This window comes from Myxocyprinus asiaticus, chromosome 48 (assembly GCF_019703515.2).
Source record: "Myxocyprinus asiaticus isolate MX2 ecotype Aquarium Trade chromosome 48, UBuf_Myxa_2, whole genome shotgun sequence".
NCBI lineage: Eukaryota > Metazoa > Chordata > Actinopteri > Cypriniformes > Catostomidae > Myxocyprinus > Myxocyprinus asiaticus.
The window spans coordinates 27,968,146-27,981,690 of record NC_059391.1 but is presented as its reverse complement, the minus strand read 5'-3'; the positions used below and the strand labels follow the sequence as shown (position 1 = coordinate 27,981,690).

The 13,545-nt window shown below is 37.4% G+C and overlaps 3 protein-coding genes and 1 pseudogene across 4 annotated transcripts in view; 3 read left to right on the top strand and 1 right to left on the bottom strand.

The window, feature by feature from the left end:
- The window catches only part of LOC127437130 (E3 ubiquitin-protein ligase RNF19B-like), a 127,035-nt gene extending 126,233 nt beyond the window's left edge, over positions 1–802 (bottom strand). The window contains exon 1 of one of the 2 annotated variants that reach the window (XM_051691835.1): positions 406–802. In XM_051691835.1, coding sequence (XP_051547795.1) covers positions 406–484 — 79 coding nt within the window. In that variant the 5' untranslated portion in view covers positions 485–802. The remainder of the gene's footprint in view (positions 1–405) is intronic. The other variant, XM_051691838.1, reaches the window with a different exon arrangement.
- LOC127437619 (tyrosine--tRNA ligase, mitochondrial-like) overlaps positions 1–7,035 on the top strand; it is a 145,884-nt pseudogene extending 138,849 nt beyond the window's left edge.
- LOC127437111 (ribonuclease inhibitor-like) overlaps positions 1–13,545 on the top strand; it is a 481,472-nt gene that overhangs the window by 64,107 nt on the left and 403,820 nt on the right. The gene's annotated exons all lie outside the window — the stretch shown is intronic.
- The window catches only part of LOC127437133 (cyclin-dependent kinase inhibitor 1B-like), a 5,255-nt gene continuing 2,069 nt past the window's right edge, over positions 10,360–13,545 (top strand). The window contains exons 1-2 of the mRNA XM_051691841.1: positions 10,360–11,164; positions 11,760–11,873. Of these exons, the coding sequence (XP_051547801.1) occupies positions 10,657–11,164; positions 11,760–11,863 (612 nt within the window). The 5' untranslated portion in view covers positions 10,360–10,656 and the 3' untranslated portion in view covers positions 11,864–11,873. The remainder of the gene's footprint in view (positions 11,165–11,759; positions 11,874–13,545) is intronic.

Genomic DNA, 13,545 nt, shown 5'->3' with positions numbered 1-13,545 from the left:
TTTGATCAATCAATGAATTCATATCTGTATGACTGACCAACATTTTGCCATGTACTCTGAATAAAGCTGCAAAAGATAATCTTTTCAGTATCTACATAATCAGAAACATACTTCCTAATCCCCCCCAAAAAAATGACTAAAGCCTGAATGCTTTTTGAAATAAAGCTTATTCAGTTGCTTGATGGATTTAAGACAGTTGTAGTCTATTGTTGCATCAGTCATTTGAATCAGGATGTACCTAAACAAATATTGAATGTTAACCAAACCATTAAAACTGGAATTGCTCTTTCATATAAATGCATCATAGGCTATAAACGCTTTGTATTATGCATTTCTGAGTAGAGTCCAATGGGTAACATGTCTCTCTAGTTTCAAATATTTAACAAAAGGTTAGAACAAACTCACCAATATCGCTGCTCTCTTTCACGAGGTTAATGCCGAGGTTACGGTCACTTATATCATAACGTTTTTCGACACCTGACATTCTGGAAAAACAAGAAAATCTCAAACAAATGCAGTTTATGTCTTTGACGTGACACCAATCGGAGGATACTTTCGTTTTCCTTTCTCCGATCAGGATTACCGAAAATCACGTGGTTGATCTGGAAGACGAGTAGACTTTAGAAGATGAAAATATAAGTGCACCTTGAAGAATTCAACTTTCCATTGGAAAAATATAAAAGTGAAAAGTTGGACGAATGGCCCGAAAAACAAACACTCCCCAAATATCAGCATGTACCTAGAAACATAACAAAAAATAAAATAAAAAAAAACATTGAAAGACCATTGAGGTAGTTTTGACACGTTTGATAATAAAATAAAATAATTATTAAAAAAAAAAAAAAAAAAAAAAACATTGAAAGACCATTGAGGTAGTTTTGACACGTCTGATAATAAAATAAAATAATTATAAAAAAAAAAAAAAAAAACATTGAAAGACCATTGAGGTAGTTTTGACACGTTTGATAATAAAATAAAATAATTATATTGAAAAAAAAATAAATAAATAAAATAAAAATACAAAGCAATACAAAAGCAGTAGTTCTTCAACTCTCTCTTAAGGAAAACATCTCTTTAATCAAACAGATGAATGCCTCTTTCATGTAAACTAGTGATATTTAAACAAATTTTATTGAAGGTGTTGCAGGTTCATAACCAAGTGGGAGGAAAGCAAATATGATATGGCAGTTGCCTAAAGACATTTGGATGGATGAGTGCACACCTACTGATAGGCCTGAAAAAAAAAAAAAAAAAAAAAAAAACATAACTGTTTAAAAGTCAAGATATTGAAAGCCTTAAAAGAGTGGTGAACCTTGGTTCCATCTGATTCCTGTCAATCAGAGCCAGTGACCGAAACTGGAATGTGATGTGTAAAATTGTGGTGACAGGACCTCTACTGACCAGTCCTAGGTTCATTTCAAATTCTATAAATTACACATTCTAAAACGAAAAAAATGAATGCCATAAAAATATAGGAACATATCTGTCTCCTGTTACTGAAGCTCACAAATCTGTATCATGATGTCATGAATGCCAGTCAAAATTAATAATAAATATATATATATATATATTTAACAGTATAATTTAATTCATACCATCAAAAATAGACGTGTTGTTTTGGTCTCTCTAAAGTTTAATAAGAGTGTGTTGATTGAAGCAGATAATAACTGCCAGGCTAGTATTTATCTACATTGTGTTGTAGAAAGATCTTACCTGACCTTTGACCTTTAACCAGCAACACACAGCCAATGAGCATTCACCTCCCAGCTTTGGTCCAGCTCTTAATGCTGCAGAGCTGCTAGATGGCACTAAGGGTGCTTTCACACTGGGCACGTTTGCTGCGGTCCGATTCTGAGTGCGGTTCCCTTCCTGCAGGCTCATCCTGACATGACCCTCCAGCATGACAATGCCACCAGCCATACTGCTGGTTCTGTGCGTGATTTCCTGCAAGACAGGAATGTCAGTGTTCTGCCATGGCCAGCGAAGAGCCCGGATCTCAATCCCATTGAGCACGTCTGGGACCTGTTGGATCGGAGGGTGAGGGCTAGGGCCATTCCACCCAGAAATGTCCGGGAACTTGCAATTGCCTTGGTGGAAGAGTGGGGTAACATCTCACAGCAAGTACTACCAAATCTGGTGCAGTCCATGAGGAGGAGATGCTCTGCAGTACTTAATGCAGCTGATGGCCACACCAGATACTGACTGTTACTTTTGACTTTTGAGTTGTTGAATCTTTTTATGTTCATACAAATATTTACACATGTTAAATTTGCTGAAAATAAAAGCAGTTGAAAGTGAGAGGACATTTCTTTTTTTTTTCTTTTTTTTGCTGAGTTTATTAAAAGTCCACTGTTTATTACAAATGTGGTATATAGGGCATGAGTTACACCAAGTTCTCATACCAGCTCTTTCAGGCCTTTGATTTCCACCAGCTGCATCAGTTACACAGGTGTAGAATACAGCTGGGCGGGACAGATCAACTTGGAAACATCATAAGTGGACATGAATTCATACACAAGTATGTGCATTAGAAAGATTTTGTGTCTGATATGTATGGAGTAATATATGTGCCACAATTCTGCACAATGAAATTTTGAGTGCACAAAATTTTTTCTGCACGCACAAGATTAAATTGAGTGCACAAAAATTATTTTGCACACGCAAGATGATATTTTGAGTGCACAAAAATTTTTCTGCACGTGCAAGATTAAATTGAGTGCACAAAAAGTTATTTTGCAAGCACAAGATATTTTCAGCCCTCAAATTGTTTTTTATATTTTGAGTGCACAAAAAGTTATTTTGCACACGCAAGATGATATTTTGAGTGCACAAAAATTTTTCTGCACGTGCAAGATTAAATTGAGTGCACAAAAAGTTATTTTGCACGCGCAAGATATTTAGAGCCTGCAAATTTTGAGCATGCAAAAAGGTATTTTGCATGCAGATTGGGTAGGAGGAGAAAGCAACTTAATAATTCTGAGCAAATTCACATTCAAATAAACTTTATTCAATTGCAAAATGTATTTTTGTTTGCTCAAAATGAATTTACACTTTGCAAGTGTTCAAGCACATGCAAGATAACTTTTTGTGCGCTCAGTTTCATCTTGCGTGTGCAGAACATTTTTTTGTGCACTCATAATATAATCTTGTGCGTGCAGAAAATTGTTTTGAACTCAAAATATCTTGTGCATGCAAAATACATTTTTGTGCGTTCAATTTCATCTTGCGCATGCAGAAATTTTTTGTGCGCGCATAATTGTGGCACAAGTATAACTCCTTAGATATGAAGGCAACATTTTTCGCATGTATCAACAATAGGAAAACAAGAGAATATTGCACTTCTTGCGCTGCAGAAAGTCAGGAGAGGACGTATTCGGTCTGACGGTTCTGCTCATCACCACCTCCATCGGAGATAAACTGGGGAAAACGCTGTCTGTTTGAACAGAGATAAAACGTCCCCCTTTGAGTTCTACCAGTACATCCTCTGCTTGCCAGATAACAGCGTGGAGGGGTAGGTTGTCATTTAAAGGGATAGTTCACTCAAAAATGAAAATTCTCTCATTATTTACTCGCTCTCATGCCATCCCGGATGTGTATGACTTTCTTTCTTCTGCATAAAACAAATTAAGATTTTTAGAGGAATATCTCAGCTCTGTAGGTCCATACAATGCAAGTAAATGGTGACCAAAACTTTGAAGCTCAAAAAGCACATAAAGGCAGAATAAAAGTAATCCATATGACTCTAGTGGTTTAATCCATGACTTCAGAAGTGACATGTTATATGTGGGTGAGAAACAAATCAATATTTCACTCCTTTTTTACTGTAAATCTCCATCTTTGACCAGAACGACCAGTAGGTGGCGATATTCACGAAGACTAGTGATGTTCTGTTCGTGAACTAAACACTCTTTTGAACAAATCTTTTAAGTGAACGAATCGTTCATGTTCACCTCCATACACTGACTCCGAAGCCAATGAGCTCTACTTATATATGAGGCTTTTGAGTCTTCACTTGGTTATTACATAAAAAAGACAAAAACGATATAACAGCGTTGATAATAAATTGCTAGTTGTACTTCATTTTTTGACCACGAGATGGCAGTAAATGTACACAGTGTTGCCAACTTAGCAACTTTGTCACTAGATTTAGTGACTTTTTGACCCCCTTAGCGAGTAATAGAGCCATCTAGCGACTAGCGATAATTTTAGCGACTTTTGTAGTCTGCTTTAGCGACATTCTTTCTCATCTGGCAACATAAAAACATCAGCTCTATCGTGAATGATGTCTCATTTTTCTCGGTGTTCTAGCGCCCCCCGGTGTTTCAAGTAATATGACTGACCTGCATGCCATCAGCAGTTGGAGTTATGTGCATACGGATGTTCTATAAATCGAATGACTGACGAGCTTACGTGTTGTTTGTGTTTGTTGCGACAATCTCAACCTTTTTTCACATGCATGCTCTCCGTTTAGAAAAGAAAAGTCAGCCTAAAGCGATAGAAGAGCATTGAGAAATTATGTAGAAGGGAGAGAAAGAGAGAGAGAGCCATAAGACATTATGCAAGATCTTATAATGATCATATAATTTTAATGACCATGACTATAATAGCTAAAGCAGTCTTTTGTAATGTGTGCCAAAGAACGAACTGCAGAGGGGCAGGAAGTTCCTGTTAAATTAAAAAGCGTTTATGACATATTGTAGGATCGATGTTTGTTTCTATACTCTGAAAGGAAAGAAACATTTGCAATTCTTTTAACAATTTAAAAAAAAATGTATCCATCTATTTTATTGTGCGTTTAATTCTGTATTTCAAAATATTAATAATAATAATAATAACTTCGGCTCATCCCTCCTTTAAAAAAAAGAAAATAATCTGGTTTATAGTGAGGCACTTACAATGGAAGTCAATGGGGCCAATCTGTAAACATTAAAATACTCACTGTTTCAAAAGTATAGACACAACACGTAAATAATAAGTGTGTTAACATGATTTTAGTATGATAAAATCACTTACTAACCGCATCTGTGTTAAGAAATATAAAATGTACAACTGTGTTGCCATGATGACGTAATGCTGTAAACCCTAAAACGATGATTTAAACAACTTTAAACAGAAAATTAAATGTAATTGCTTTCATAAAATTATAAGATTCACATTTTTGCTTTAAAACCCTCCAAAATATTGGCCCCATTGACTTCCATTGTAAGTGTCTCACTGTAACCTCGATTTTCGCTTTATTTTAAATGAAAGGAGGGACGAGTCGAAATAAATTTTTGTGCGAATCAACACTGTGCCTCAAATGCTGTCGACTGAGCCTGACTTGTATTTAACCTGCAATATTCCTTTATGAAATGATACAAATTACTCTTGAGAGTTGATCATAAAGTAGTACTAAAAGGGGCTGCTGAGCCGTCGATTTATTTCCTGATATCTTGTGCAGTTTGAGAACCTCTGATCTAGAGGAATATGTTTTGTGTATATGTGCACACACAGATGCACCAGTGCTCTGTACCACAGCAGTATTCAGGCCCTGGAGCAGATGAGTGATACTGAACTCCAGGAGCTGTTCCGAGAGGCTCCGTTCCATGAGGTTTTCCTGGATCCAGGGACGACGGTGCTGGACGCCTGCAGAAGGGCACAAGCCATTCCTGAGGGACCACGCAGGTGAGAGCGTTTGCGCTACTCAGAAAGTCGATTCATATAATTTGCTTAGTTTAATATGATTCTTCCCTCTTGTCAAGGTATCAGATGATAAAGGAGGGGGGTGTTTGGATCAACCACCAGAGGGCAGCAAACCCCAAGCAAGTTCTGGTCTCGGGACAGCCTCTCTAATGGACTCATCTAGATCAGAGTGGGCAAGAAAAACTTTTACATCCTCAAGTGGCTTAGCATGTGATTTAACAACTTAACACACGCATTCGCATGTTGAATGCCTTCCACAAGCCATGCACCATCCAAAAAACCCTTCAGGATATACAAGGATGTATTAAAATGCTCACAAAATGAACTACATTTCACATTCAGAATGTGAACTGTGTGTACAATTATCAATTCCAGTGTGGATGAATGTGGAAATGGGAATGGAAACTACTCCCTGTAATTCCAAAGTTCACCAGCAGGGGTCAGTAGAGCTCTTTTCATTCACATGAAGTAACCTGTACTCTGTTAACTTTTAAAAGACTTTGAAATTATTTGTTGATTCATGTGGAATTGTTATATTTAAAGTTTTTGGAGGCATATATAAAACATGAGACATTAGAAAAGACTTTCGGTTCCTGTTTTACTTTAAAATCACACTTACTGGAACACTTCTTTCTTGTTCAACTCTTCTAATGTATAAAAGACCCATTTATAATATGGGTGATATTATAAAGACAGCATGCTAACAAAATTAAATAACTGGCTTTTATACCATCATTGTACTGAAGGCAAAAGCAATTAAAATATTGCACAGAAAATATTTACTTAGCCTAATAAGTGTATATTAATAAATATAATAAATGTATAAACCTGAGGAGGATTTTTTTCCCCCCGATTGACATATATTTGCATTCCTGGTAAAACCAGAATAAACAGTAATATTTTTTATTTTTTTTTACACTGTTTCTGCGGACCCCCTACAGTCCTGATATGAAATCCAGTTGATCATCAGTTAATTTAATTATGCACAATTATATTTGTATGTAATTAGGTTTACTTTATAGTATGAATGTATTTATACTAGAAATATTCAGCTATAAGATTGAGGTGATCTGTGCGAGAGAAAAACTTTATTACCTGGCCTACGAGTGATTTAAAGGTGCACTCAGTAACTTTTGTCTTTGTGTCATCTTGGACTTACACTGACACCTAGTGGCTTGGATGCAGCATCATTTAAAATCAATAGTTTCAGTTTCAGATGCCATCGTAGAAATGTAGTATTCACAGTCAGCCATGATTATGTTAATCAATGAGTGAAAGTGTCAGATAACAGGACAGTTACTGAGATTATGCGAGTAGTATTCGGCTGGTCATTTGCGGGACACTTGTAGAATAAAACAGCTTTTATAAGGTTACTGATATGACTGGAGTCTTCATTTTAATATGAGTGCTCATGTTTTCATACATATATTGCAAAATTACAATTAATGTCTTTAGGAGTTAATCTTTTAAGTGCACCGTTAAATAAACATCAGAAAAGTGATTCACTGCTGCAGGTTAATGACACACCCCATTTTTCATAACTGATTCAGACTCATTTGTGCTTCTGGGTGCTTGTCATGATGATTGTGAAGTCTGATCGGGGCAGTGCTGTTCCTGGAACTGTTTTGGCAATTGCTGCTTCTCACTTCTAGGAAACAAAAATCTGCAATGTCTCTCATGTTCTACTTCCACATTTATTCTTTATAGAAGTGTATCAAGTTTAAACCTCATCTTTTAGATAGCAGTTACTAACACATGACAGGGCGTGAAGTGTAACCAGCTACATTTCTGTCTTAGTTTCTTTGAATAATTTGTATTTTTATTTTCTTACTACAGTAGACTTTTAAGTACTTAAAACCCATTTTCATGAGATCAAACATGTTGTTCTTTTATTTTAATTGGAACCCTATTAACCACTTTAAGTGTCCTGATAATGCCTTCTATATATATATATATGACCGTGAGTTGATTGGAGCAGCCTATGCATTTATTATCATTGGATTACATTTTCAGTATCTGGAACCCTCAATTTTAAGCCAGTGACTCGGACCCTTTCAGGGCAACTCTCCCATAGGAGATCAAATCTAAACTATTTTTAAACTTGTTTGAAATGTACAGTCACCATTAACAGAACAGATGTAATTAGGGGCAGACTGGGAAGAGAAATCGCCCCCGGATTTTACTTAGAAACTGGCCCAAAAGTTGAGCGGGGGAGGGGATCATATCGCAGCACCGTTTTGTGGCCCGTTCTGCATAACGCAGCGGCCCATTCGGCCCCGTTTCGTGGCCGGCCCACCAGGAACAGTCCCGGTTCTCCCGATGGCCAGTCCGCCCCTGGACGCAAGTTCTTTCTTAAAAACCATTCATATCTATCTCTATCTATCTATCTATCTATCTATCTATCTATCTATATATATATAAACTGCCTCTATTGTCATGGAATTTCATTGACAATTCATTATACTTAAAAATGTTAAGGGAACACTTTGTATAAATGCTTTTTAGTTTTGTTTTGACAACGCATTGGAACGCCGTTCCATTTCAAATGTATCGCCTTTCTTCGACGTCATAATGCATTCAATGAGTTTGCGAACTCTCTTGCTTCAATTGTGGAGACGTCCGAGTCCTACTTTTGATCTGGTTCTTTTTAATGATTCAGTTGAACCTATGCTAGATTTACAAATCAATAGCGAATCTCTCGAGTGTAATAGAGTGCAACAGTCTGGTTCCGGAAGTAAAAATCCCATTCATTTATCCCATAGACGAATTGATTTTCAACGATAACTTATAAACCTTTAAAGACAGACCTAACATGAGCTCTGAGTTTGTTCATTGATGGTATATGCTTCCGTTGAAGCCATCCGTCTGCGTTATCTCAACTTCATTGTTTAAAAATCGTGTTTGATAGTGGACTTCACAGTGTACAACTACATTACCCATGATACAGCAGAGAAAGATCCACCAATCAGAGAACAGCGTCCAATGAAACGTGGCTTGGAGCGACCACGCGCTCCCATGACGCACTGTGAATGACATAATCGAGCTTCCCTTCTACGTACATATTTGTACATATCAGGATATTTTGCAATAAACATAAAATATATTGTTTCTTTTCTTTTTTTTTTTCGATTTTGTCACCTTTTCCTACCCAATTTGGAATGCCCAATTCCCAATGCACTCTAAGTCCTCGTGGTGGCGTAGTGACTCGCCTCAATCCGGGTGGCGGAGGACGAATCTCAGTTGCCTCCGCGTCTGAGACTGTCAATCCGCGCATCTTATCACGTGGCTTGTTGAGCGCGTTACCGTGGAGACATAGCACGTGTGGAGGCTTCACGCTATTCTCCGAGGCATCCAGTCACAACTCACCACGCGCCCCACTGAGAGCGCCACATTATAGCGACCACGAGGAGGTTACCCCATGTGACTCTACCCTCCCTAGCAACCAGGCCAATTTGGTTGCTTAGGAGACCTGGCTGGAGTCACTCAGCACACCCTGGATTAGAACTCGCGACTCCAGGGGTGGTAGTCAGCGTCAATACTCGGTGAGCTACCCAGGCCCCTAAAATATATTCTTTCTATACTTATAATCAACAACCTAAAATCAATAGTTTTTCATATTACCATCGTTTTTTATTCAATGACATCATTCACAATGCTTCATGGGATTGTAGTCCGTGCCCTCATGAAAGACGGTAAGTACACATCCTTGTAGCTTTGTCTTTATGTCCGATTTTCAAATACTTTTTCGCCTCAAAACAAAGTTCGTGATGTTGTGATTCACCTCAGAGCTGGTTGGTTTGGTTCTTGGTGCACAACTCTTTTATGAAGGATTTTATTTAAAGTCTATGGAAGAAATGAACTGGGAAAATACATCCGGAACCCAGATGGATGAAAAGTGGGTGGTCACTGTTGCGCTTTGTTTTAGAGGACAACTGTGAGGCGGGTCATATACTGACATAAAATCTGGCAAAAAAAAAAAAGAAGTCTCATAAAGTAACGGAATCAAATCTGGAACACATAGATTTAAAGTAGCACCATTTTTTTTGTTTGTTTTTTTTTAGTGGGAATGAAATAAGACATAGTCTCAAGCTAGATCACATCAAATTTTCAACGATTTAAAACACAACAGTTCACTCTGTCCCTCGGCATCCTCGTCATTCCCATCAAAACATAAAGATGACGCTACAGTCAATAAGGTCGCTATGACTAAAACAGTCTAATTTATATAATGACATTATATAAATTATATAATTACATCATCCTGACATCAGCACAAGGGCGTAGCCAGGAAATTAATTTTGGGTGGGCCTTAATAAAAATGGATTGCCCAATATTAAAAATAAATAAATAAATAAAAAATAAAACATAAAAAAAAAAGTTTTTTTGCTTAACAACAGAGAAGCAGAAATCAGAATGTATTACATTTTTAAAAACTATTTTATATATATATATATATATATATATATATATATATATATATATATACATATATATATATATATTTGAAATAATAATACAGAGCATAATCTCTAATATTCTAGGTGGCCCAGGCCGCAGTATTCCTGTGCAGCGCTACGATCGGTTAATCATTGTGTGAACCGATTCTATAATGAACCGTTCAAATGAACCGGTTCTTTGAAATGAATCGGACCATATCCGATAGTGTTTGTTGATGTCTTGCTGGCTGTGTGAGTGGGGGATGTGCGTTTAGAGAAGGCGGATCGCCGATCCACCAATGCGATCCTTTCCCCACCGCGTTTAAAGAGCTCTTTGTGTCAATCACGCTTTTTTTTTTTTAGTCCCGTATCCCCCTTCATCGCCATATTGGGCGCCGAAAAGCCTCGTCTGGTTATTTTCTCTTCCCCTTATTTACTACGACGCGCAGTTGACAGAAGTGGCCATCGCGAACGCTGCTCCGTACGTGTTTTTCGACGTCAGCTGGGGGCTCATGCGGCGCGCCCGGGGCGAGTTTTAATGCGTTCACGCCCGTCGTTGAAGCTCGATAACACGGCTGTTGGGTTTGTTTTGCGACTTCATCACCGTGCAACAATGTCCAACGTTCGCTTGTCTAATGGCAGCCCGACACTGGAGCGGATGGAGGCTCGACTCTCCGATCAGCCCAAGCCGTCTGCGTGTCGGAACCTGTTCGGCCCGGTGGATCATGAAGAGTTAAAGAAGGACGTCCAGCGGCAACTGAAGGCGATGGAAGACGCGTCGGCGGACGAGTGGAACTTCGATTTCTCCACGCACACGCCGCGAGCCGACGGGAGATACCAGTGGGAAGCGCTGGATATTCGCTCTGTGCCCGGTTTCTATAGCCGATCGGAACGGGGGAAAGGCACGGATGTTAATATTTGCTCCTCTGGGAATAATAGCGATAATAATATCGATGTTAACGGGAATCACGACTGTCGGGTAACGGAGGAGAGCGCGGAGACGCCCGAAACACCCAGAGATCAGAGGAAAAGACCCTTATGTCTTGGTAAGTTTCAACAATATATCATTTTAAATTCTCATCTATCTTTAAATGTTTTTAAGTATTGATGCATCTACATGCAACTGCATTCTGACTTTATTTGTAAAGCCCAAACGTGTGATAGAAAGATGCAATACTTATTCTTATTTATAATTCATAATGGGTAACGCAAATTAGGATGCACAACAATGCATGGCATGCATTTTGTATTTTAACTCTCAAGGGATTTCTTATAAAGCTACCAAAACAAAAAGAGGTGCATTGCAGGAGTGAGTAGTCTGTACTTAAATAAAACGAGTTATTCACTTTTTTTTTTTTTTTTTTTTTCCATCTTCTTGGAAATAGCTTTTTAACTCGAGCATTTAATTGTATTTTTTTAAAGACTTGTTTTTTATTTATTTTTATTTTTGTATTGTGTATATGAAAAACGTTTATCAATCAAGTCATTTTTATTTGTGTAGCACTTTTCACAACACAAAACTGCTTAAAGCAGCTTTATAGACATTTAAAGCGATTACCAAGTTTACGTTTGTTTGGTTTTTACGTTTATTAAGTGATTAAATGTGTGGGATGATGAACATGTTTTTTTGGTTTGTATCAGACTCATGTCAAAGCAAGCGCTCGCACACCTGTATGGATGAAATGACCCGGACACCCAGAAAACACAAAAAACCCAGAAAACCCCCCAGCCCGACGCCCAGGTAAACGCAGCGAGGTGAGTACAACTCTCTTTCTTTTTTTTTTTTTTTTTTTTTTTTTTTACACCATTACATTAGGCTTATTTGACCAGGCAACACAAAAAATACAGTTTTAGCTTGTATCTGTATTTAAAGGTACTAACATATAGAAAAGAATACCCTGATTTTAACCCTTGCGCGACCTTCGGGACATTTTTGTCTTTTTCATTCTTGTTTTTTCGATCATTTAGGCTGCGTTAATGCCAACGGCATAAATTTAGCCAAAGGTGTGTATTTTGGGGGGAATTTTGATATTTCAACCTCAGTTCCTATAATACATCTATAATACACAGTGAACACAAAATAGTTACACTCAGGACCTTCAGGACAAACCCATTAAAACTGCAATATTTGATCCCAGTGCCATTAAAGCATAAAATCATGAATTCTATGATATTATGCTTTCATTCCAGAGCCCTGGCTTCAGAATTTACATTTTTAATATTTTCCACCAGATGGCGCCATTTTTCTCATGTTTAGCCTATGGAGCAAATACAAGCTTTTTTCCTATTTTCTGTTTGCTGTATTATAGAGCACTGCAGGACAATTGAATAAATGATGCAGCTAAAATTGTGTGTGTGTTGGTATGGATGTCAGAGTGTGTTTTGTGTGTGTGTGTGTGTGTGTGTAAAACAAAAAAAAAACAACAGTGGCATTATGTAAACAAACTGGCATTTAAAGGGTTAAAATCCTGAAAATGAATGAATATTTGGTAGTTATGATCAGGTCTGATGTTGGTTAATAAATCTAAGTCAGTGAAAGTGAAAAATAATATTAAAATATAATATTTTGATAGCAGTTTTTTGACGCGGACATCTTTGTCCTCTAAGGTCCTCTGAGTAACTTTTTTTTATTGATGCACAAGGGTTAAGAGAAAATAAGACCAAAAACACAAGACCAAGAGTTTTATTATTCTTAATAATACAAGACTAGATACAAATATTTCAGTATTTGACTTCATAGTTAATTATACATGTGAAATATGCTTTAAAAAATATCTGCCGTTTATGAATGGTATTGTATGGTATTGTAGAAGCCCAAGAAAGGGTTAACATGGTGCGTTTACTACGAGAGCTCGAGTTTCCTTCTGAGTGAAAAACATGTTACACGTCAGCAGTGTGTGATCCCTCGTGTGTATTTACGCTTGAGCAAGTCATTTCACAACACCACATTTAAAGACATCACAAATAAGGTTATTGTTGGACAATAAACACAGTAAACATGTTAAAAAGGGGTTCTGAATGATCTGTTTTCTGTGTATGATGTGAACTAGTTCGGCATCAAATGGTGATTGGTCATTCAGTCCAGAAATCTGATGTAACTGCAAATTGTAGTTTCCTCAGTTTGTGTCATGTGCCGAAATGAGCTGCCAAATCAATATGTCACCAGACAGTGAGTCAGTGAGCGTATTACAGACAGTTGCGCCACATTTGTGAAGTCATAACATCAGTAATGAAGAATGTTTCGGTGTGGTGGGGTTGGAAAGTTTCTTGATCTCATTGTTTTTAAGTTTCATTCAGTTGTTGGTTGTTGTGTGTTTGTCTGGATTGTGGTACATTTGTGTACTGGCTTTATCTCTGTAAACAAAGCTTTTATTGGCATGATTAATATTTAAAATATTGCTAAAGAGTCTGATTAACGTCTTGGACA